General features: G+C 42.4%; 1 protein-coding gene across 1 annotated transcript in view; it reads left to right on the top strand.

The window, feature by feature from the left end:
• The first annotated feature begins 1,487 nt into the window (after nt 1-1,487).
• PPIC (peptidylprolyl isomerase C) overlaps nt 1,488-23,867 on the top strand; it is a 47,670-nt gene continuing 25,290 nt past the window's right edge. Inside the window, exons 1-2 of the mRNA XM_077462188.1 lie at nt 1,488-1,663; nt 11,342-11,455. Coding sequence (XP_077318314.1) covers nt 1,559-1,663; nt 11,342-11,455 — 219 coding nt within the window. The 5' untranslated portion in view covers nt 1,488-1,558. The remainder of the gene's footprint in view (nt 1,664-11,341; nt 11,456-23,867) is intronic.

Below are 23,867 nucleotides of genomic sequence, written 5' to 3' on the forward strand. Positions count from 1 at the left end.
AGCACTCTATGGTATCAGTGCAGTCCATAGAAGTGTGTCATGGGATGAGGCGCTCAGCACTCTATGATATCAGTGTAGTATATAGAAGTGTGTGATGGGATGGAGGCGCTCAGCACTCTATGGTATCAGTGCGGTATGTAGAAGTGTGTCATGGGATGGAGGCGCTCAGCACTCTATGGTATCAGTGCGGTATATAGAAGTGTGTCATGGGATGGAGGCGCTCAGCACTCTATGGTATCAGTGCAGTATATAGTAGTGTGTCTTGGGTGAGATGCTCTCAGCACTCTATGGTATCAGTGTGGCACATAGAAGTGTGTCATGGTATGGAGGTGCTCAGCACTCTATGGTATCAGTGCGGTATATAGAAGTGTGTCATGGGATGGAGGCGCTCAGCACTCTATGGTATCAGTGCGGTATATAGAAGTGTGTCATGGGATGGAGGCGCTCAGCACTCTATGGTATCAGTGCGGTATATAGAAGTGTGTCATGGGATGGAGGCGCTCAGCACTCTATGGTATCAGTGCAGTACATAGAAGTGTGTCATGGGATGGAGGCGCTCAGCACTCTATGGTATCAGTGCAGTATATAGAAGTGTGTCATGGGATGGAGGCGCTCAGCACTCTATGGTATCAGTGCAGTATATAGTAGTGTGTCTTGGGTGAGATGCTCTCAGCATCCTATGGTATCAGTGCGGTACATAGAAGTGTGTCATGGGATCGAGGTGCTCAGCACTCTATGGTATCAGTGCGGTATATAGAAGTGTGTCATGGGATGGAGGTGCTCAGCACTCTGTGGTATCAGTGCGGTATATAGAAGTGTGTCATGGGATGGAGGCGCTCAGCACTCTATGGTATCAGTGCGGTATATAGAAGTGTGTCATGGGATGGAGGCGCTCAGCACTCTATGGTATCAGTGCGGTATATAGAAGTGTGTCATGGGATGGAGGCGCTCAGCACTCTATGGTATCAGTGCGGTATATAGAAGTGTGTCATGGGATGGAGGCGCTCAGCACTCTACGGTATCAGTGCGGTATATAGAAGTGTGTCATGGGATGGAGGCGCTCAGCACTCTATGGTATCAGTGCGGTATATAGAAGTGTGTCATGGGATGGAGGCGCTCAGCACTCTATGGTATCAGTGCGGTATATAGAAGTGTGTCATGGGATCGAGGTGCTCAGCACTCTATGGTATCAGTGCAGTATATTGAAGTGAGTCATGGGATGGAGGCGCTCACTAGTGATATTGATATTCATATATATATATATATATATATATATATATATATATATATATATATATATATTTAGATAAAGATATATAGAAGTCCATCCAGTGATAACTGAGTATAGAGTTGTGTGTTTGGGAGAACTCCTCTGGGCGGAGTCACACTGATCACATGACCGCATCGCTCCGGGATAAGCGCTACAAGTCCAGCTGTATGTGTGGCGAGGCGGGGCTGAGGGGCGGTAGATGGGGCGGGGCCGTGTAGCGGTACAGTAGGGGGAGAGGAAGGGATCCCCCGATGTCCTGCTGACGTTGCTGTGTCGGGTGGAGGACAGATGGTGGGGAGGATGTGCCGGGCACTGCTCCTGCTCTGCCTTACCTTCCAAGCGCTGCACTCCGCCGAGCCGTACAGGAAGAAAGGTCCCGCTGTCACCCACAAGGTACCGGAGATCACCAACCTCTGACCTGCTCACTCCATAGACTGTGTGCACCTACCTGCTGTATACATGTCCGCCTTATATAGCGGAATGTAGTGGGGGAGCCGCTGGATCCTTCCAGGATCATTCCATAAGAACGGCTCCTTCATTAAAGAGGAACTCCGAGCTACTGAATCCAACAAACTCTATTTGTAGTCATAGGAATGAGAGCTCCTTATCATAGCCTTCTATACAGGAGATGAACAGCCCATATCGAGGTGATTCCCGGGATTTATAGGGAGCGTTACCCCGAGCTATAGGGAGCTCTCCCCAAGATTTATAGGGAACGTAGCCCGATCTATAGGGAGCTCTCCCTGAGATTTATAGGGAATGTAGCCTGATCTATAGGGAGCTCTCCCTGAGATTTATAGGGAGCATCACCCCAGTTTACAGGGAGCTCTTCCCAGAATTTATAGGGAGCGTCGCCCCAATCTGTAGGGAGCTCTCCCCAGGATTTTTAGGGAACGTCCCTCCAATCTACAGGGAGCTCTTCCCAGGATTTATAGGGAGCATCGCCCCCAATCTATAGGGAGCTCTCCCCAAGATTTATAGGGAATGTAGCCCGATCTATAGGGAGCTCTCCCTGAGATTTATAGGGAGCATTACCCCAATCTACAGGGAGCTCTTCCCAGGATTTATAGGGATCATCGTCCCATTCTACAGGGAGCTCTTCCCAGGATTTATAGGGAGCGTCGCCACGATCTATAGGGAGCTCTTCCTGGGATTTATAGGGAGCTCTCCCCAGGATTTATAGGGAACGTCGCCCCCAATCTACAGGGAGCTCTTCCTGGGATTTATAGGGAGCGTTGCCCCCAATCTACAGGAAGCTCTTCCCAGGATTTACAGGGAGCGTCGCCCCGATCTATAGGGAGCTCTCCCTGGGATTTATAGGGATTTTAGCCCGATCTATAGGGAGCATCGCCCCAATCTACAGGGAGCTCTTCCCAGGATTTGTAGGGAACGTAGCCCCGATCTATAGGGAGCTCTTCCCAGGATTTATAGGGAGAGTCGTCCCAATCTATAGGGAGCTCTCCCTGGGATCTGTAGGGAGCGTCACCTCGATCTATAGGGAGCGTCGCCCCGATTTATAGGGTGCATCGCCCCAATCTATAGGGAGCTCTCCCCAGGATTTATAGGGAATGTAGCCATGATCTAAAGGGAGCTCTCCCTGGGATTTATAGGGAACGTCGCCCCAAACTACAGAGAGCTCTTCCCAGGATTTATAGGGAGCGTCGCCCCAATCTATAGGGAGCTCTCCCTGGGATTTGTAGTGAGCGTCGCCCTGATTTATAGGGTGCATCACCCCAATCTATAGGGAGCTCTCCCCGGGATTTATAGGGAACGTCGCCCCAATCTACAGAGAGCTCTTCCTAGGATTTTTAGGGAGCGTCGCCCCAATCTATAGAGGGCTCTCCCTGGGATTTATAGGGAACGTTGCCCCAATCTACAGGGAGCTCTTCCCAGGATTTATAGGGAGCGTAGCCCCGATCTATAGAGAGCTCTCCCCGGGATGTATTGGGAACGTAGCCCCGATCTATAGGGAGCTCTCCCCGGGAATTATAGGGAGCGTTGCCCCAATCTATAGGGCACTCTCCCCTGGATTTATAGGGAGCTCTCCCTGGGATTTTTTGGGAACGTCGCCCCGATCTACAGGGAGCTCTTCCCGGGATTTGTAGGGAGCGTCACTCCGATCTATAGGGAGCTCTTCCCGGGACTTATATAGAACTTAGCCCCGATCTATAGGGAGCTCTACCTGGGATTTATAGGGAATGTCACCCCAATCTATAGGGAGCTCTTCCCAGGATTTATAGGGAGCGTCGCCCCGAACTATAGGGAGCTCTCCCCAAGATTTATAGGGAATGTAGCCCCGATCTATAAGGAGATCTCCCTAGGATTTATAGGGATCGTCGTCCCAATCTACAGGGAGCTCTTCCCAAGATTTATAGGGAGCGTCGCCCGATCTATGGGGAGCTCTCCCCCGGATTTATAGGGAACATCACCCCTATCTACAGGGAGCTCTTCCAAGGATTTATAGGGAGCGTCACCCCAATCTATAGTGAGCTCTCCCTGGGATTTGTAGGGAGCTCTCCCCAGGATTTATAGGGAAGGTCGCCCCCACTCTACAGGGAGCTCTTCCCAGGATTTATAGGGAGCATCGCCCCAATCTACAGGGATCTCTTCCCAGGATTTATAGGGATCATCACCCCAATCTACAGGGAGCTCTTCCCGGGATTTATAGGGAACTTAGCCCCGATCTATAGGGAGCTCTCCCCGGGATTTATAGGGAACGTAGCCCTGATCTACAGGGAGCTCTCCCTGGGATTTGTAGGGAGTGTCACCCTGATCTATAGGGAGCTCTCCCCGGGATTTATAGGGAACTTCGCCCCAATCTACAGGGAGCTCTTCCCAGGATTTATAGGTAGCGTTGCCCCGATCTATAGGGAGTTCTTCCCAGGATTTATAGGGAATGTAGCCCCGAGCTATAGGGAGCTCTTCCTGGGATCTATAGGGAACGTAGCCCCGAGCTATAGGGAGCTCTCCCTAGGATTTATAGGGAACGTCGCCCCGATCTATAGGTAGCTCTCCCCAGGATTTATAGGGAGTGTCACCCCGATCTATAGGGAGCTCTCCCTGGGATTTGTAGGGAGCTCTCCCTGGGATTTGTAGGGAGCTCTCCCCAGGATTTTAGGGAGTGTCGCCACAATCTATAGGGAGCTCTCCCTGGGATTTATAGGGAGCGTCGCCCCAATCTATAGGGAGCTCTCCCTGGGATTTGTAGGGAGGGTCACCCCGATCTATAGGGAGCTCTTTCTGGGATTTGTAGGGAGCATCACCCCGATCTATAGGGGGCTCTCTCCGTGATTTATAAACGCTGTCCCGATCTATAGGGGACTCTCTCAGTGATTTGTAGGGAATGTCGCCCTGATCTATAGGGCACTCTCCCTGGGATTTATAGCGAGTGTCGCCCCAATCTATAGGGAGCTCTTCCCTGGATTTATAGGGGACGTAGCCTCGATCTATAGGGAGCTCTCCCTGGGATTTATAGGGAACGTCACCCCAATCTACAGGGAGCTCTTCCCAGGATTTATAGGGAGCGTCGCCCCAATCTATAGGGAGCTCTCCCTGGAATTTATAGGGAGCGTCGCCCCAATCTATAGGGAGCTCTCCCTGGGATTTGTAGGGAGGGTCATTCCGATCTATAGGGAGCTCTTCTTGGGATTTGTAGGGAGCATCACCCCGATCTATAGGGGGCTCTCTCCGTGATTTATAAGGAATGTTGGCCCGATCTATAGGGGCCTCTCTCCGTGATTTGTAGGGAATGTCGCCCTGATCTATAGGGCGCTCTCCCTGGGATTTATAGGGAGTGACGCCCCAATCTATAGGGAGCTTTCCTCGGGATTTATAAGGAACATCGGCCCAAACTATAGGAAGCTCTCCCCAGGATTTGTAGTGAAAGTCACCCTGATCTATAGGGAGCTCTCCCCGGGATTTGTAGGGAATGTTCAATGTTGCCTTGATCTATAGGGAGCTCTTCCCTGGATTTGTAGTGAACGTCACCCTGATCTATAGGGAGCTCTCCCCGGGATTTGTAGGGAATGTTGATTTGATCTATAGGGAGCTCTTCCCTGGATTTGTAGGGAATGTTGCCCTGATCTATAGGGAGCTCTCCCCAGGATTTATAAGGACCATCACCCTGATTGTTTAGGGAGCTGTCCCCGGGATTTATAGAGAACATTGTCCTGATCTATGGGAAGCATGTCCTTAGAATTTGGAACATTGCCACAAACTATAAGCAGCAAGACCCAGAATTTAATGGAAACATTGCCCCATCTATAGGGAACAGTCCCCAGGAGTCATAGGGAACATTGCCCCGATCAGTGGGGAAAACCCCCCCAGGATTTATAGGGAACATTGCTCCAATTTATAGGGAACAAACCCCAGATTTAGAGAACATATCCTGGAATTCAGAGAAGAACCCCAATATTAGAGAATACGGAAGAAAACCTGATATTTATAAGGAACATATCCTGGAATTTATAGTGAATGCACCTTAGAATTTATAGTAACATACTCCAAATGCCAAAATTAATTTCGATTTATTGAATTTATAAGGGCCATATCTCAGAATTTAGAAGGAACACATGCTAGAATTTATAGTAATCATACCCAGAATTTATAGGGGAAAAAACCCCAGGATTTATAGAGAACACACATATGAATTTTATAAACATACCCCAGAATTTATAGGGAAAAACCCCATGATTTATAGAGAACACACCCTGAAATTTATAGAGGAAACACCCGAGAAATTAGGGGGGGGGGCACATTCCTGAATTTATAGTAAACATACCCCAGGATACATAGAGAACACACCCTGTAATTTATGATAAACATATCCCAGAATTTATAGGGAACAAAGCCCAATATTTACATAGAGAACATACCCCAGAATTTAGAGGGAACACATCCTAAACTAACTCCAGAATTTTAAGGGAACATCCTGGATTTTTTGGGGAAACACTTTAATTTAGGGGGAACATATCCTAGAATTTATAGGGGACAAACCCCAGAATTAAAAAGGAAACCAACCCCTGGAATTTTCAGGGAACACAACTTGGAATTTAGAAGGACATACCCCGAAACATACCCTGCAGTTTATTGGAAACACATCCTAGAATCTACAGCAAACATAACGCAACATCTATAGGGAGAAAACAAGGTAATACAGTATATAGGAAACCCCTGCCAGAATTTATAGAAGACACATTTTGGAATTTATAGGGAATACATTTCCGAATTTATAGGGAACATACTCCAGAAATGATAGGGAACATACCCCTGAATTTATAGGGACCATAATCCAGAATATATAGGGAACACAGCATTTATAGGAAACATACTCCATCATTTATTGGTGGCATATTCCAACTCTTATAGAAAACATGCTCATATGTTCATTTATAGGGAACATATCCCAGCATTTGTAGGGAAGCATTTATAGGTAACATATCCCTGAAGTTACATATGGGGCATACACCAGTATTTATAAGGAACTTCTTCCTGCAATTATTGGGGGCATACAGCAGCATTTATTACGAACAAACCCCAGCATTTATAAGGGCATACTCCAGCATTTATGGAGAACATGCCCTACAATTTATAGGGAACATATACCCTCCAAATTTGTAGTCACAATAGAACATACTGAGCATCTAAAGCCACACTGGTAACTCCGTCAAAATGACATCTTTTAGTGGCTAAATACAAATAGTAAAATTCCTTTTTTCCAAAACACCAAGCTCCTTCTTCAGGAAGTTTGACAACTATAGAGTACAGAGAGGATTAGTTGAAACAAACATGTAAAATCAAAAAGAAAAAAGTAATAAATACTTAATTTTTCCCTGAAGTTCTAAGCATTTATCTCAGTGCCATATGCCTATCTTGTGTCTGCAGTCAGGTTTGTGGGAAGGGTGCTGACATCACTATCAGGTTCAGGACTTCAAGTCCCAGAGTCCTTTGTGACATTTCTTTGCAAAAGTTGGCACCCCTATCGCACCATCCAGTCTGATTAAAGGGACTGACTACAGGACATGTGAGGTATGGTGACCTGTAGAGATTTGATAAGGTGACAATGCCACAACATCATTTAAGACCCCTTTAACACTGGAGGCATTTTTCAGACGATTTAGCGCTTAAAATAGCACCTGAAAAAAGCCTCAGCTGCAATCCCAGTGTGAAAGCCTGAGTCCTTTCACATTGGGGCGCTGCGCTGTCATCCTGCAAGCAGCTTCTTTGAAATCAATGGGCAGCGCCGCCAAACTGCCGGCAAAGCCCCGCTATGGGGGAGGTTGCGTGTATTTTTAACCCTTTTGTTGGCTGCCAACAGGGGTTAAAAGCGCTGCAAAAACTACGGTAAAGTGCAGCTGAAAATATCGGCACTTTACCGCCGACGCCCGGGCGCTGGCAGTGTGAAAGTGGCCTAATAGCCACATAGAAGTCTTTATTTTTTGAATTCTTGCACATCTGTCTGACTGTCCAGTGTTCTTCTGGCAGTCTATACATTAGTCCATGTAAGGCAATCCATGAAAGCTTATGAAACGGACTAGATGAAGTGACTTGATGCACCCCTGCGCTTTGCTGTCAGAGAGAAGCAGTGTAAAGGAGTACTGCAGGTTTGCTGACCGGTCACCTCACCTCTCCATTTTTCTAGTAACCTTAGAAGTTGGGAGGACCATAATGTTATTTTTACTTTCATTGGCTCAATGCACATCGATGCCAAACAAAGTGGGCATTGATTGACATGCATACAACTTGTGAAGTGGTCATTTGATGCTGCAGGCCCATTCACTTAATTGGCTGTTAATGACAATTTTGCAGAGGATGGGGAGACAGGCCAGAAACTACGCATGCTATACTGTATATGTTATATGTACAATGGTATAGTGTAAAATCACTGTGTCTTCTTTTTTTTTTTTTTCTTTTTTAATTGTTTCATTGTGTAAAACATAAAGCAAGGGGATGTCTAGGAAGGTTAAATAATGAAAACAACGTTTTGACATCCTTTTGATATACAAATAACAAGGAAAATTGCAAAAAGTGGCTTCATCATGGGATTTCTTCATTACAAAATTAGCAGTCACACCAAGGTTAAAAGCATGTACACAAAACAGAGATACTCAACTGGATTCTCACAGTCAGACACAATTGAATTTTATGTTTTTTTTTTTTTATTATTTTTTTTATTACACATTTTTTTTATTTATTTAATAAAAGGAAAGTGAAAAATGTTGTATAAAGAATATTTAGAGATGCTAAAAGTGGTGGTAAACTGCCGGCCATTCTAAAAAAAAATTTTTGTAACCTGCAGCGCAATTTCATAATATGCCGTATGCAATGCATACTAGCACATGTATCGCATACCAGCACTTTATGTGAAACTTACCTTAGAACCAAGCCCTTCCAGCTGCAATCTGACATGGCTCCCATCTTTACCCGTCTTCCTTTCGGGTTCGTGGACTCTGGCTGTGTGAGTGGCTGGAGATGCGATGACATTTACGGCACAGGACTGGGTGGATGCCATCCCTTCTGAGTGCATGCACTGGTGATTTCACCGGCTGCATGTGCAGTAAATATCTCCTAAACAGTGCACGCTTAGGAGATATTCACAGGACCTAATAGGTAAGCCTTATTATATGCTTACCTATAAGGAAAATTCATGTATGGGAGTTTACCCCCACTTTAAGGCCCTATTCACACCTGATTGTTTTGTAACTTGAAGCCTGAAGCTATGAAACGCTGGAGGAGAAAAAAATCAATTATTCTCTATGGATATGGTTCACATCTCCACTCAAATAAGTTCTGGAACTTTTTTTTTCTGCTTTGTACATTGGTGGCCTTTTGACCTGAATTTTTGGCTGAATTTGGACCTGAAACAGACCAAAAGACGCACAGGACTCCTGTGCAAATCACACCAGAGCCGCAGTGGAGATGTGTGAAATGGCTCCATAAAGAGCTGGTCAACATCTCCTTCTATTGCGAATTGGATGCAGGGAACCCATTTTCCCATTACTGACTTCCAATGCCTTGTTCTGCACTGTCTCTCTGTGTAGAAGCAGCCATGTTGGTGGAGGCAGGGCCTTGCCCTCCTTGTGTCAGAACCTCTACCAAAGTAGCACAGTAGTGACATCACCAAATCTTACTCCAAATCAACTAGAGTAGCAGCCAGGGGCAGCAGCACTTTAGATATGAGTCTGTAGGCACTGTTATTGTTCAGGAGAAATTCAAGACAAAAGTTGCATTTTCAGGGTACTGCTTTGGCACAGTTAGGCCCCATTCACACCTGAGTGTAGCTTTTTTTAGGCAGAAAGTTGCGTGTTTTTTGCTGCTATTTTGTACATACCGGACCCTTGCTGTGAGCCGCATGTGAAGATGGTGTGAACCCAGCCTAAAGGAGAAGTATGGTCAAAGCTCTATTGGCTGTACTTCTTCTATGGATCACAGGAGTGCAGTTCCTTCTGCACCCCTGTGACCTGTTTTCTCTCCTAAGCCAGCCGCTGGGAGGCAACAGTAAGTTAGAGGAAATCTCCCAAAGTGAGACAGTAGAACAAGTGTTTTCATTGGAAGATTTCCTCACCTCTTGTTCTCAGGACATCTTCACTATTCACTCTTCACTATCACTTTTCCTTCTCACAGCAGGTGGAATGAAAAAAAAAAAGACCCGATTCCCCCATCCACACATTTGATGTGGATGGAGAAATCATTCCTACTGTGCTAGTGCTTGCTGTATTGTACTTTGACAGCGGGAAGCCTTTCCTGACATCAGAAACACTGATCAGTGTTGGCGGCCAAAGCCAGCAACACTGTAGGTGCTCATGGATAGACCGAAATTCGACCGGCCAGTGATGAATTGCCTGAATTTAAATCCATGTATGGCCAGCTTAGTACAGACAGAGGTAAATCTTGTCAACAGAGGCTCAGAAAACAATAGGCCCAACCCTTCCCCACTGTATCCCCAACTAAAAGGAAGGATTTGCCTGAAGATACCAGAGACATGTAATACAGTGGTCATCAACTCTGTCCTCAGAGCCCACTAACAGGCCAGGTTTTTTGTATTACCTTGGGGAGAGGCAGACTAGAATACTGCAATCACTGAGCAGCAAATGATATCACCTGTGATGTATTTCAGTTATCTTGAAAACCTGGCCTGTTAGTGGTCCCTGAGGACGGGGTTGATGACCACTGCTGTAATATCATTGTATTGAATGACGGGCATTATCAGTGGATAAACATGTTGAGAAGGAAAGCAGGATATTCTGAACTTTTCCTGATATCATTGGTTAGTGACCTTGACCACATTCTTATTTGACAGATTTAATCATAATCAATAATACAGATGAATTCTCATTTGTCAAAAGTCCTCATTTATGGTGGAGGCTGCAGGGCAAACGGCTAGGATTTCAAACAATGTGACCTTGATAGTTTTCATAGACCCCTACCTGAGATCTAGTCGGTGTCACATGTACATGAACAAGATCATACAGCTCTTCCTTGCATTCCTTAATGCTGCTGTTCTGGACAACATCTCTTCCATTCATTTATAAACCAGCTCCATTGATCTTCAGATGATTGCTTATATTTAGCCTTGCATGTTGTTGTCTGCCCATAGTAAATGGAAAAAGCATAGCTCAAAAAATAGAGTATGTTCTCTATCCTGCACATCACCCTTTACATTGTGTTAAAATGTTTATTTACAGTTTTGAGTGGATAATGACAGGGTTCTTGACCCCCCCCCCCCCAATTGTCGCCTCCTGATGCGTGTTTTTTCTTTTTTTCCACATTGACCGCACTAGCGCTTTGAGTCAGTCATTTGGCATGTGGTTGCAGTGGCCCCATTTATCTCAATGGTCAAGTTTGGCAGATGTTGTTGTTTGTCAAACTATGCAGTCCAAGTTAAAAATACAGCAGCATGTGTACAGTCAGGCTGTAATGCTAGCATTCGGGTGGGTGGGAAAGCTCAGCTGCCTGTTTTTGCCCCTTCCGACCAGCCACCCGTGTGAAAGAGACCTAACTTAGTCATGTTTCTGTTATTTGTCTTTACCTTTTTATATTCTGATTTTGCACCACTGCCCTTGTATTTTACAGGTTTTCTTCGACATAAGGATTGGTGATAGGGATGCCGGACGTGTTACCATTGGATTGTTTGGAAAAGTTGTTCCAAAAACAGTGAAAAACTTTGTTGCGCTGGCAACCGGAGAAGTAAGCAGCTTTAATATAGCCATATATATATATATATATATATATATATATATATATATATATATATATATATATATATATATATATATCAAAAATGTCCTTTAAAAATAAGTTTGATTTTTTATGTTCTTACTCCTACAAGCTTTAATCTTTTTTTTTTAGGCGAAGGTGGTAATATTAGAAATGAAAGGAGAAGTATGGGACTTCAACAAAACAAACAAACATACATACATATTCACCTGTCTGATGCTGCAGTTGGCCCCCACTGGCTCTAAGCCCAAAAACTGTGCCAGTTATTTGACCACTGATTGCTTAGTTCTTGGTGCGCTCTGAGTAGACAGCAGTGACTGTCACCACTTTCTGATCTGCCCCTCCAGTGCTCACTCCATTGATCAGTGGGTCCAGCCGTCAGAATACAATGTCCTGGTGGGGGGAAAGCCTTCCATCCAACTCGCTTATGTAGATGTATATTCAACCTGCTGGCTGAATGGAAAAGAACTAGCTGTGTATGGTCAGCTTTAGGCTGCTTTCACACATGAGGTCTGATCGGTTCCTGCTGTCCGTTTTTCAGCCAGACCCGATCGGACCCTCCATTCTCCTCTATGGGCAGTTGGATGTAAACAAACTTGTGTCTCTGAACACCCAGATACCAAAGGTCTGATTTGATCCAGTAAAAAAAACAAAACCAAAAAAAAAACAGAAGGGGATCCGTTCCCCTCCATCTGTCTGGATCAGATTAGAGGGCAGTTGGGTGTAAATGGACAGCTGGTTTGTTTACATTCGGCTTCCCATAGCGCTCTGCCTAAGCAGAGCGGACATGGACCTAGTCTATGGCCAAACCACCGAGCTGACAGGGGATCAGCGGGCAGATCCCCTGCAGAGAAAATCAGATCCAGCCCGTGAGGTTTGGGGCCTTACTGTCCCCAAACCTTTTCAGTAGAAAGGAAGTGAAGGAAACTTTCCAACACAGACAGAAGTTTTTACTACTACTTTTGAATTCGAGAACTCTTGTCAGATTATTATTGTTGTCTTTTCCCCTGTAAAATGTTGTTCCTAGAACAGGAAGTGATGGAAAATCTCTATAAGCCTCAATTCACACTGCTGCGACAACACTGTCCTGCAATTTACAGTGCGACTATGCAGTGTGACTTTCATGCAACTTTATTGTGTATGGGACCCTAAGCCCTTGTACACACGGTCGGCCATTCCAACGGAAAATTTCTGATCGGACCGTGTTGACGAATAATCCGACCGTGTGTGGGCTCCATCAGACTTTTTCCGTCGGAATGTCTGGCGAACAAAGTTTGAGAGCTGGATATAAAATTTTCCGACAACATGATCTGATCTGACCAAAACTATTGGCTACTAGCCTGAATGAAGTCCCATCGTATTGAACGAACGTCATCACGTTCTGAACGATCGGATTTTCCGACAACTTTGTCCGACCGTGTGTATGCAACACCAGTTTCAGACAAAACCCATCGGAAAAAAATAGGACGGATTTTGTGGTCGGAACGTCTGACCGTGTGTACAAGGGCTTAGAGGCATCGAAGTAGTGCAGGAACCTTTTTAAAAGTTGCAGAGATTTGAGCCTCATTGTTTGGAGCAGTGAATATTGATTGGGGTTCTACCTTTTTCCCGTTCTATCCAACATTAAAAAAAACTCCCAGAAGACTGCCCAACATTTACACAGTAAATGCTTTTTTGTCTACGATTATAAAGAAAATATAGAGTAGTAGGCTTGTTTGCCATTTTCTCAGCACATTGAACTTATAAAGTGCATTGTGCGTATCACTCTTATGCCATGTACACACGGCCGGACTTTTTGTCGGACTGAACTCCGAAGGACTTTTCGACGGAGTTCTGCCGAAACGGACTTGTCTACACACAATCACACCAAAGTCCGACGGATTCAACCGTGATGACATACGACCAGACTAGAATAAGGAAGTTCATAGGCAGTAGACAATAGCTGACCTAGCGTTAATTTTTGTCCATCAGACTAGCATACAGAAAGGATTTTTCGACCAGACTTGAGTCCGTCGAAAAGATTTGAAACATGTTCTAAATCTAAAGTCTGTCTGATTTTTTTTTTTTTTTTGACAGCAAAGGTCCGATGAAGCCCACACACGGTCGAATTGTCAGACGGATTTGTTACATAAATACTGTATACATGTTTTTATATATATAATGTGTTATATATACACACATATATCAGTAGTAGTTTGGGCAATGTACAGAGGTCAGTAGGATGTGGGGCATTGTACAGGGGTCAGTAGTATTTATGGCATTGTACAGTGGTCAGTAGTATTTAGGACAATGGACAGTGTACAGAGGACAGTAGTATGTAGGACAGCATACAAAGGTTACTAGTATGTAGGGCAGTGTACAGATGTCATCGTACAGAGGTCATGAGTATGTAGGACAGCGTACAGAGGTTAGCAGGATGTAGGGTAGTGTACAGGGGTCAGTAGTAAGTTGAGCAGTGTACAAAGATCAGTAGGGCAGATGAAAGGAGTGAGAGTGGGGTTAGCAGGGTGTCGGCAGGGCAAACAAGGCAGTATGAAGTTGGGGGTCTGGAGGGCCCAGTCCAGGGGCGTCTGGAGGGAATGGTACTGGGGATCAGGAGGGTACATAAGTGGTTTCCTGGTGAAGAGCAGTGCGCTGATCCCCTCTGCTTTGTTCACGCAATGTCATCCACAAGCACATTAATGGGAATTAACTAGAGGGGAGGGGAGGGGAGGGGAGGGTAAGCAGGGATCAGCACGCTGTACTCGGGGCCAAGCGCTTCAACTTGCCAATAGTGAAGCCTCAGAAGTGGAGGCATTCCCTGCCTTGCAGCCGCATATGAATGGGGCATGCTGCATGGCAGGAAATGCCTGTGCCTAGAATCGGCTTTGACAGCTTCCCCACTCGAGAGCTCAGATGACAAGTGCCAGAGCTCATCCCTCCTCTGCCAATTGGTGGAGAGAGGAAAAGCATTTGCGGGTCGGCAGGGCAGGGACTCGATTGCAATCTACCTGTCACCTGCACATGGTCAACAGGTAGATTGTGATCGACGGGTTGCCAACCCTCGATGTAAAGTGTATTAATCAATTACATCTCAATTATCTTGGTCAAAAAATCAAGTATTTTAGTGCTGTACACTTCAGTGTTTTTCCTCTCCATAAATCATTGACTTGCATTGTGCCTTTGAACTTGCCAGGGAAGTTGACCACTATAGGAAGAGTCAATTCCCCTGCACAGTCCCAGTTCCCTCTCCTCTGGAATATCAAATTACTGTCTTTGCTCACCTAGCTTCTCTCCTCTCCTCCTTAATATTTATGTAGTTGCCAGAGAAGCGAACTGGAATGCTACAGTGTCAGCTCTGAGTCAGCTGGGGCTGATGACATTAAAGGGGTTGTAAAGGTAATTTTTTTATTTTCTACATAGGTTCCTTTAAGCTAGTGCATTGTTGGTTCACTTATCTTTTCCTTCGATTTCCCTTCTAAATGTTTTTTTTCTTTGTCTGAATTTCTCACTTCCTGTTCCTCCCCAGTAAGCTGTTCAGTAAGCTGTTCTGGCTGACTAACCACCAGCTCGGATGATGGTGAGAAGTTTACTGAGGAGAAACAGGAAGTGAGATATTCAGACAAAGCAAAAAAACATTTAGAAGGGAAATCAAAGGAAAAGGTAAGTGAACCAACAATGCACTAGCTTAAAGGAACCTATGTAGCAAATAAAAAATTTACCTTTACAACCCCTTTAACCTCCAAGATGATGGTTCCCGGTAGCAGTTTCAGTCTTTTTGGATAGCTTTGGATAGCAGTTTCAGTCTTTTGGAAACAAAATTCATAAAATATGTTATTGCACATTTAAACTTATGGGAAGCTGTTTGAATGGATGTTCTGGTGTCAAGAGAACCTGTGCTGAGAAAGTATGTAGGCTACAATTTTTGAGCTCCAGTTTTGAAAATATTGGTTCCCTGGCTATCATGGTGATCTAGTGGCTTCAGTACTGTCAGTCATTAACCTAGAACCAATATGCAAAATAGGGTTCTTGATCTGCATGCTTGTCCAGGTCAGTGACCTAACAAATACTAAAGCTGGGGGGGTTGCATAATTAAGATTGCCTCCTAAAGTGATTGTAAAGGCAGAAGGTTTTTTTTATCCTAATGTATTCTATGCATCAAGATAAACACAACCCCACCCCAGCCCCTCTAATGCCCTACACACGCAGATTTTTTTCTGACGGATTTTGGCCCAAACTTGTCTTGCATACACAGGGTCGCACAAAGTTGTCGGAAAATCCGATCGTTCAGAACGAGGTGACATACAACACGTACGACGGGACTATAAAGAGGCCAGTAGCCAATAGCTTTTGTCTCATAATTTATTCTGAGCATGCATGGCACTTTGTACGTCGGAATTGTATACACATGATTGGAATTTAAATGATCAGATTTTGTTGTCGGAAAATTTTACATTCAGATCTCAACCTTTTGTGTGTTGGAAATTCTGATGGAAAAAGTTTGATGGAGCCCACACATGATCGGAATTTCTGACAGCACAGACCGATAGTACATTTTCCGTCGGAAAAAGTCGGACCAGGGCATAATACTTTATCTGATCTCCCTCTAGATCCATCAATGTTGGAGGAATGTCTTGGCTCCCGGGGCTCCCCTCCCTATTGGCTGAGACAGCAGCATGGTGCCACTGGCTCCTGATGCTGTCAAAGTCAGCCAATGAGAAGAAAAGGGGGCAGGGCCATGCCGTGGCTCTGTGTCTGAATAGACACAGGGATCTGTGACTCAGCTCGGGTGCCCCCATAGCAAGCTGCTTTCTGTGGGGACACTCAACAGGAGGGAAGAGCCAGAAGTGCCAAAGAGGGGCCCGAGAACAGGAGGATCCAGTCTGTTCTGTGCAAAACCACTATACAGACCAGGTAAGTATGAAATTTTTTTGTTTTTTAAAGTTAAAAATAGCAAACGAGACAATCACTTTAAGCTAATAAACAGATGCCTTGGTAGGCCTGGGAATTTAAAAGAGAGATATATCTTCCCTAACTCTCAGTTTAAAGCATTGCAACCCCCATTTCATGACCTATGTGAAAAGCTGTTCCAATATAGAGACCCCACTAAATTAGTTTCTGGCCTCCCAGGATGAAAAATAAATTTTCTATATATGGCAAGGAGCTACACATTCTCTTGGCAAATAGATTGCAATGCCCTGGACAATCTTAATTCAGAGGCAACCCCATTGGAATTCTTTGTGAACTTTCTCACCACACTCTATCATAGTGAGGCCATAGGAACCCTTTTCTCCAATCTACCCCTCTCTTGATTGATTTTCTCAGATGTTTGAGAATCCCATTATGCTAAACGTGCTCTGATTTGCTATAAAATCCATAAATAACAAGAGACTCAGTCCAGATGGCTTCATGGCTCTATATTATAAATATGAGGGCTTACTGCCACTGCAATTTTTAACACTCCTCAAAGCCAAAACAAGTGGCTCCATAGGCGCAGATATACTGACTGCTGCGGTTTGCATGCTGCCTAAAAAAAAAAGCAGATACTACCTTCTGGTCTAATTTTCAACCTGTTTCTTTGCCTAATCTATATGCAAAGGTCTTGGCTGCCAGCCTAATCATGGGGAAATTAAAATGCGAGTAATAGAATTTAGGTGGGCTTCATGCCAAAAAGGCAAGGGAGAAGAATTTTTGAAGCATCCTATTCTCCAAGAAGAGACATTGCCCTGCATTTTGCTAGTATTTGATTCAGTATTGTGGCCCTACCTTGCATTTTTACTGGAGCGCTGGCCGTTTTGTGCCCAGTTCAGAAAATGGGTGTGGGCACTATATGACAAACAAGACGTGACCCAAACATACAAGGATTGGATATAGTAGGCGATCATCCTAAAATTTGCTGACAAGTTGATCCTATTCATGATAAATCTCTAAACCTCCCTAAATGTAATCACAATAAATTCCAGAGAGTCTCAGGCCTACAGAATAATAATGTCAAATTTCTTTCCCCATGACATGTTACTTTATCTACAAACCTCTTTCCCATTGTTGACTAGTATTTATGATTATGTGCATACCCCTCAATCATTGTAGTAGTATGGACATATACATATCTAGATCTCAGAGATCTTGTACAAAAGAGATAGTTCAATCAGCAATACACATTCATTTATAGGGTTACATAATATATACAAATTACACACCAGACAGTAGGTACATCACAATATACAGTGTAGGTCCCCTGGCTTACATGATATTTACAAATTACTCACAGAATCGTATTTACAATACAATATAAGGTGCAAGTTCAGAGTTAGATTACCTGTTAACTTCAGGTCAGCCCATGGTGACTGCCGTGTGCTCCCACACCAGAGTGACTTGGCTTGCTCACAAAGCATTATATCCCCCCCCCCCCTACTTTCTGTAGTGTGGCTAATACATTCTCCCTAATTGGTCACTGTACCTAGTCAATGTATATTGGGAACAGCCTGATTGGATGAGTCAACGAAAGCTGTTGTTTACTTCCCAGGTGAGATGTTATCAGGGAAAACAAAAGGCCAAGCTTTGAAGTTGAACCAATTACAGTAACACCAACACAAACACTCAATACTTTAAATATATATTTAAATCTAATGGAAATATATTTCTAATTACAATATTGTACAGGTATTAATGGAGATTTCACATAAACTCATAAGGCTACAGATGGCCCCTTGTGGCCAGTTGAGAATATGAGACTCGGCCACACATAGAATAATGGTTTATGTGCAATCTTCTTTAATATTTTGAACGTTTGGCTTTGCCCTCTGAAATGAAATAAAACTCTTTGAGAAGAAAAAAAAACTTTTAAAATCCCCATCTCTACAGTTCACATTTCTGGATCCCAGTATCGGTAGTCCTCACTTGTTCTGAATGTAATAAGTCCATAATAAAATCATAGGATACAAAACACAATAAAAAACAAAACAAAAGGGATAAACAAAAAAAACATGAGGATCCTTGTTCTCAACCGTCCAATAATAATAGTACGAAAGTCAATAATGTCCATCTGGTCATGTTGCCCTTGCTTCTGGGACAGCCTCCCATGGTGATTCACGTTGGATACCGCATACAGTAATGGCCTTTGGACCAGCTTTCCCGGCTAAGATTATACTTTGTTAATGTGGACAGAGGTAGAGAAAGAACACCACAAGTACATTTGAGACACATGCATTCAAATTAATGCTTGTCTGGTAAGTCTGAGCAGTTAGGACCTTTTATTAGAATTACCATAGATATACTGCGACATATTAATAAGACCCCTTTCTCAGTGACATGTGTAACAATTTGGTTACGCCCTTCAGCCAGGTGTCTGATTTCCACCCCCCATCTTTCTTCCTCCATGGTCATATGCCTGCAAGTAACTCTGTTCTGCCTTCTGCTGTATACCACTGTGTGTCTGTGTATGACCCTTCAAGTGTCCAGGGGGCTCTTGTTGCCATCACAACTCACCACTACCTCCTTTTACTGGAGCTGTGTTCCATGCTGGTCCCAAACATTGGGCATACCGCTCCATCCTTGGCTACCATGTGTAGCTACTGTATGAGCCCTGCCTTTAGCAGGCTACGGAAGAGGTCATCACTTTAAGAGTTCTCATTGCAGATTAAGCAGTGTCGCCTACGCAGACAAAAATAACTTGATTTCAGAATACAGATAGGTGTGATGTCACCAGTCACTAGTGGCTTCAGGAAAAATCTAACTAAAATACTCTTGAGTACAAATGTACTATACTCCCTGCTATTTGCCAATCACTATGAGTCTCACAAGTCCCAGTATATCTATGATATTCACGCAATGCTCTTTGAACTTATTATGGCACAAAAAGGAAAAACTGAGCAACATAAAAAAAAAAAAAAATGATCAATGACTACATCTGATGACTGCCCAATATTAGAACTGTAGAGAGGATTGTATGTCACATATACACAGAAAATAGTCACATGGCTGTTGCTAAAGCCTTATGTTACTATTGTCATGATAATAGCTACAATGACCTAAAATTATATAAAACAATTATCCAATGTCATAAGAGAAAAACAAAAACTGTTGGATACTCGACCCATCCCCAAAATGCTAAAGGGAAGCTTTTAATATTCTATATCAACCTTTGTAATTGCTTTAAATGTTCTCCATATAATGTTCCCCATACTCCCCTCTTTTTTTTTTTTTTTTTTTATTTCACCATAGGCAAGCCAAACTGAAGAATCACCAAAAAAAAATTAAAATAAGGTGATATAGGAAGTAAAGAAAAAAAAAAAAATAGTTTTCTTTAAGAGAAAAAGTTGAAGGAGAAAAAAAACAATAAAGAAAAAAAAAACTATTCAGATTGAATGCTGCCTCAACCTTTAATTTGTTAAAGAGCCTTGAATCTGTAATTGTGTTAAACAAAATGATTGAATCTGCTTTCAAACATTGCGCAACACCCTCTCTCGGTGGTGATTAACATATTAATTGACTCTCAGTGCAAAACAATTTGCAAGTCAAGCAGGCCACAAAAAATTGTATTAGAGAGAGCAGGACCTCTGTTTATTGAAACAGACCGCCCTAAAAAAGTTAGAATTTAGTAAGGCCTGACTGTAATTAATTCCATTCAAGGCTTCTCCTTAAAACCAACATAAAATTGTTTTAAGGTCCTCATCTGTGTTTCACAATACTTTGCCCGTCTGCGTCCGATCATCCATCCTTGTTTGGGCAATTACCCTAAAATACAAAACTTAAAAATCATTAATAACACCTCACTGTACCTCTCTGAGAGGTTCATAATGATCTACAATAGTAGTGGATGCTTGGAACAGACTTCCAGCCAAGGTAATGGGTCCATTAACCGTAAGTACAGTCAATAATGTCCAGGACCCACCCCCATATCTATACTCGGACAGACCAAAAATTATGGAAAAACTGGGAGGGTTTGTAAATACTTAAATTCTAAACGACAACATGTAGATCTATAACCTTCACACATATTAGCATAACATGAGTTAATTTGGAAGGAAAAACAAAACAAAACACAAGACCTACTGGATCCATAAGATGCCACAAGGTGCAAAGTAATGTATCGTGGTAGTTTCCGAGTGTCAGAGTGAAAGAACCTTCACTCTAAACCACAGGAAAGGAGAAAACAAAGATATACACAACATCCCTACAGTTCCTCATAGTTATAAGGATTGAGATTTAATATTTGTGCATAGGTTATTTATTCGCAAGTACATTTGAACTTGTAAAAAAAAAAAATTATAAATTTAAACTGGTACCAGTATTGAGCTCATTTCCAATGAAAAAAAAAATTATAAAATAATCATAAAACAGTACAACGCATGCGCATTAGTGTGATCACACTTATTTATGGCCATAAAGCAATGTTGAGTATACCCCCTAAGAGAAAAAAAAATAAAATCTTTGTTTACACATGGACAGTTCATACCCATGCATTCCATCACTCACACATACACATTCATTTCGATTGCATGCCATACATCCTGGATAGCACTTTGGTAATTGCAAATGAATTGTTTGGCGTTTCTGGCCTCTGGGAGAATACAAAGTAAAGTGAGAGGAAGAGAGAACAAAAAAAAAAAAAAAAAAAAAACAATGGACCTTACCTTTGTTAGGCGTGTTTTTACGCATATGTACAGCTAATTTGTATGGACATATACTTTCCTGAACTCACTTAAACCTGAAAAAAAAATTACTTTGTAGAAGACAGTTATTAATCTTTCCCCCTTTTTATTTATTTAACCTATTTAAAGCAAAACAAAAAATAAAAAAATAAATAAAAAATACATCATTCTTATGTGTACATTGGTAAATAGACACTGACATCCGCACTTGGATCTGGTGAAAATAAATTACTCAGATCATAGACATCTGAATGACACATTAGATCTGGTACTTCTTTCACTGTTTCTACATTGCTTATATTTAAGTTTTGTTCCCCGTAAGAGGAAGTCCTAGCAGATAATATAGATAGGTTGGGCCTCCCTCCTGTATTTTCTGTTTGAATGGAATAGACGGTTTTCTGTGGGGTCTTAACAATTTGATCAAAAGATTGTTTTATTTCTTTCAGTCCTTTATTACACTGTACCACATCTGCATGGCATGCTTCATATTTTTCCTTAAGAACATGTTGTGATGTTTCCATTATTTTATTGGTATTTTCCCAATTATGAATATGCGACTTCAGTAGCTCAATCTCATTTTCAAGAGACGTAATTGTGGTTATTAACGTAAGTTCTTTCAGAACTGATCTCCTGTGCTGTAATCTGAGATCGCTTTCCATGGTATTTACATTCAAAGGGGAGCATGAGGCTATTTGCCTTTGACTAGTAACTGTGGAGCCATGCCTATAGATCTTATCTTTGGAGGCATTGTAATTGTAATGATGTCTCTTTCTGTTTAAAAAGGTGGCCAATTCTCCTGTAGTGTGACTTGCTAAATAGGTATTTTTGTTTGTACGCTGGTGATAAATCTTTGATTTCACAGAATTAGACCTTCTGGCTACATGAAAATAATTGTGCATACAATCCATGATACTTTGATATGAATCTTTAAGAGGATTTATAAAAAATCCACATTGAATTTTAAATTTTGGATGGGCATTAGATATTAGGAGGGTTTTGTACTCTGGGTCCTCTCTGTTTACATTTCTCCGTTTGCCTACATAGTAAGCTGACCATAGCCTGTTTGCATAAAGAAGTGGATTCTCATTATTTTCCTGTTTTGTTCTAAACGCTGCTATTAAGCCTAGGTCAAAGGGATATAATATTTTTAGCAGTTCATCTACAGTTTCATTGTAATCTGCTCTTCCTTCTTTAACATGATCTGGTAAGGAAGACCATGTGTCTAAGTTGACTGTTAATAGTAAAACTTTAACCTGATCTCTGGAGTTGGCAACTCCCAGCAATTTACATCGTTGCAAGACATTATGTGCATGAAATGTTATGTGCACTCCTGGCGATAGTTTGCCAATATTGTTAGCTACAAGTAGCACATTTTCTAAAGACTGTCTGTCCTCCCTTTCCATCTTTTGTGCTGTACTCTCCATTCCTGTTACATGCACTTCATTCATTCATCCACTGCAGGAAACATCTTTCAAACTTTTTTTTTTTTTTTTAATCGACTAAATCTTCATGCATAGAAACATTGGGCAACAGCTGTTTTCATCTCCTTCTAATGTATCTGGACTCTTCATGTACAAATTCTATATTATATTTAGCTTTTAACATAAGTGATGTGTTCCTTAGTATACTAACAGTAGGCTTCCTAATTATCACACACTGTACAACACAGCTATTTTTTATAGCCTATTTCTATATTGAGCACATAGAGCACCCAATGTTACTTTTTAGCATTCAGATGAAAAACCCTTTCATAGTGTGCCTTTTGTAGATATTGCAACCCCTTGAGATATTGCTGAAAGAGACCACCAATTTTTCTTGTCCCTTCGTCGGTCGCCATTTGTTGACTAGTATTTATGATTATGTGCATACACCTCAATCATTGTAGTAGTATGGACATATACATATCTAGATCTGAGAGATCTTGTACAAAAGAGATAGTTCAATCAGCAATACACATTCATTTATAGGGTTACATAATATATACAAATTACACACCAGACAGTAGGTACATCACAATATACAGTGTAGGTCCCCTGGCTTACATGATATTTACAAATTACTCACAGAATCGTATTTACAATACAATATAAGGTGCAAGTTCAGAGTTAGATTACCTGTTAACTTCAGGTCAGCCCATGGTGACTGCCATGTGCTCCCACACCAGAGTGACTTGGCTTGCTCACAAAGCATTATATCCCCCCCCCCCCTACTTTCTGTAGTGTGGCTAATACATTCTCCCTAATTGGTCACTGTACCTAGTCAATGTATATTGGGAACAGCCTGATTGGATGAGTCAACGAAAGCTGTTGTTTACTTCCCAGGTGAGATGTTATCAGGGAAAACAAAAGGCCAAGCTTTGAAGTTGAACCAATTACAGTAACACCAACACAAACACTCAATACTTTAAATATATATTTAAATCTAATGGAAATATATTTCTAATTACAATATTGTACAGGTATTAATGGAGATTTCACATAAACTCATAAGGCTACACCATTCTGCTGGGAACAGAATGGCCTACAATATATAGGGATTTTTATCATGTCTTGTTACAACACTCTGTATGGGGCAAAAAATACTTCTTTTGAGACAAGTTGCCCAACTCATGGAGAAAATATTCCATATCTAGTCCATAAAGTGCTATCAAATGACCTTCCTACCAGAATTGCTGTACCACTTTCAAGTCCTCGACATTAAAATGTCCTCACACATTCTTCCTTTCTTTTATTTGAGGTAAATTCAATTCT

The sequence above is a fragment of the Lithobates pipiens genome, unplaced genomic scaffold, assembly GCF_037356315.1.
Source record: "Lithobates pipiens isolate NorthernLeopardFrog02 unplaced genomic scaffold, aLitPip1_a1.2 Scaffold_3, whole genome shotgun sequence".
NCBI classification, from domain to species: Eukaryota; Metazoa; Chordata; class Amphibia; order Anura; family Ranidae; genus Lithobates; species Lithobates pipiens.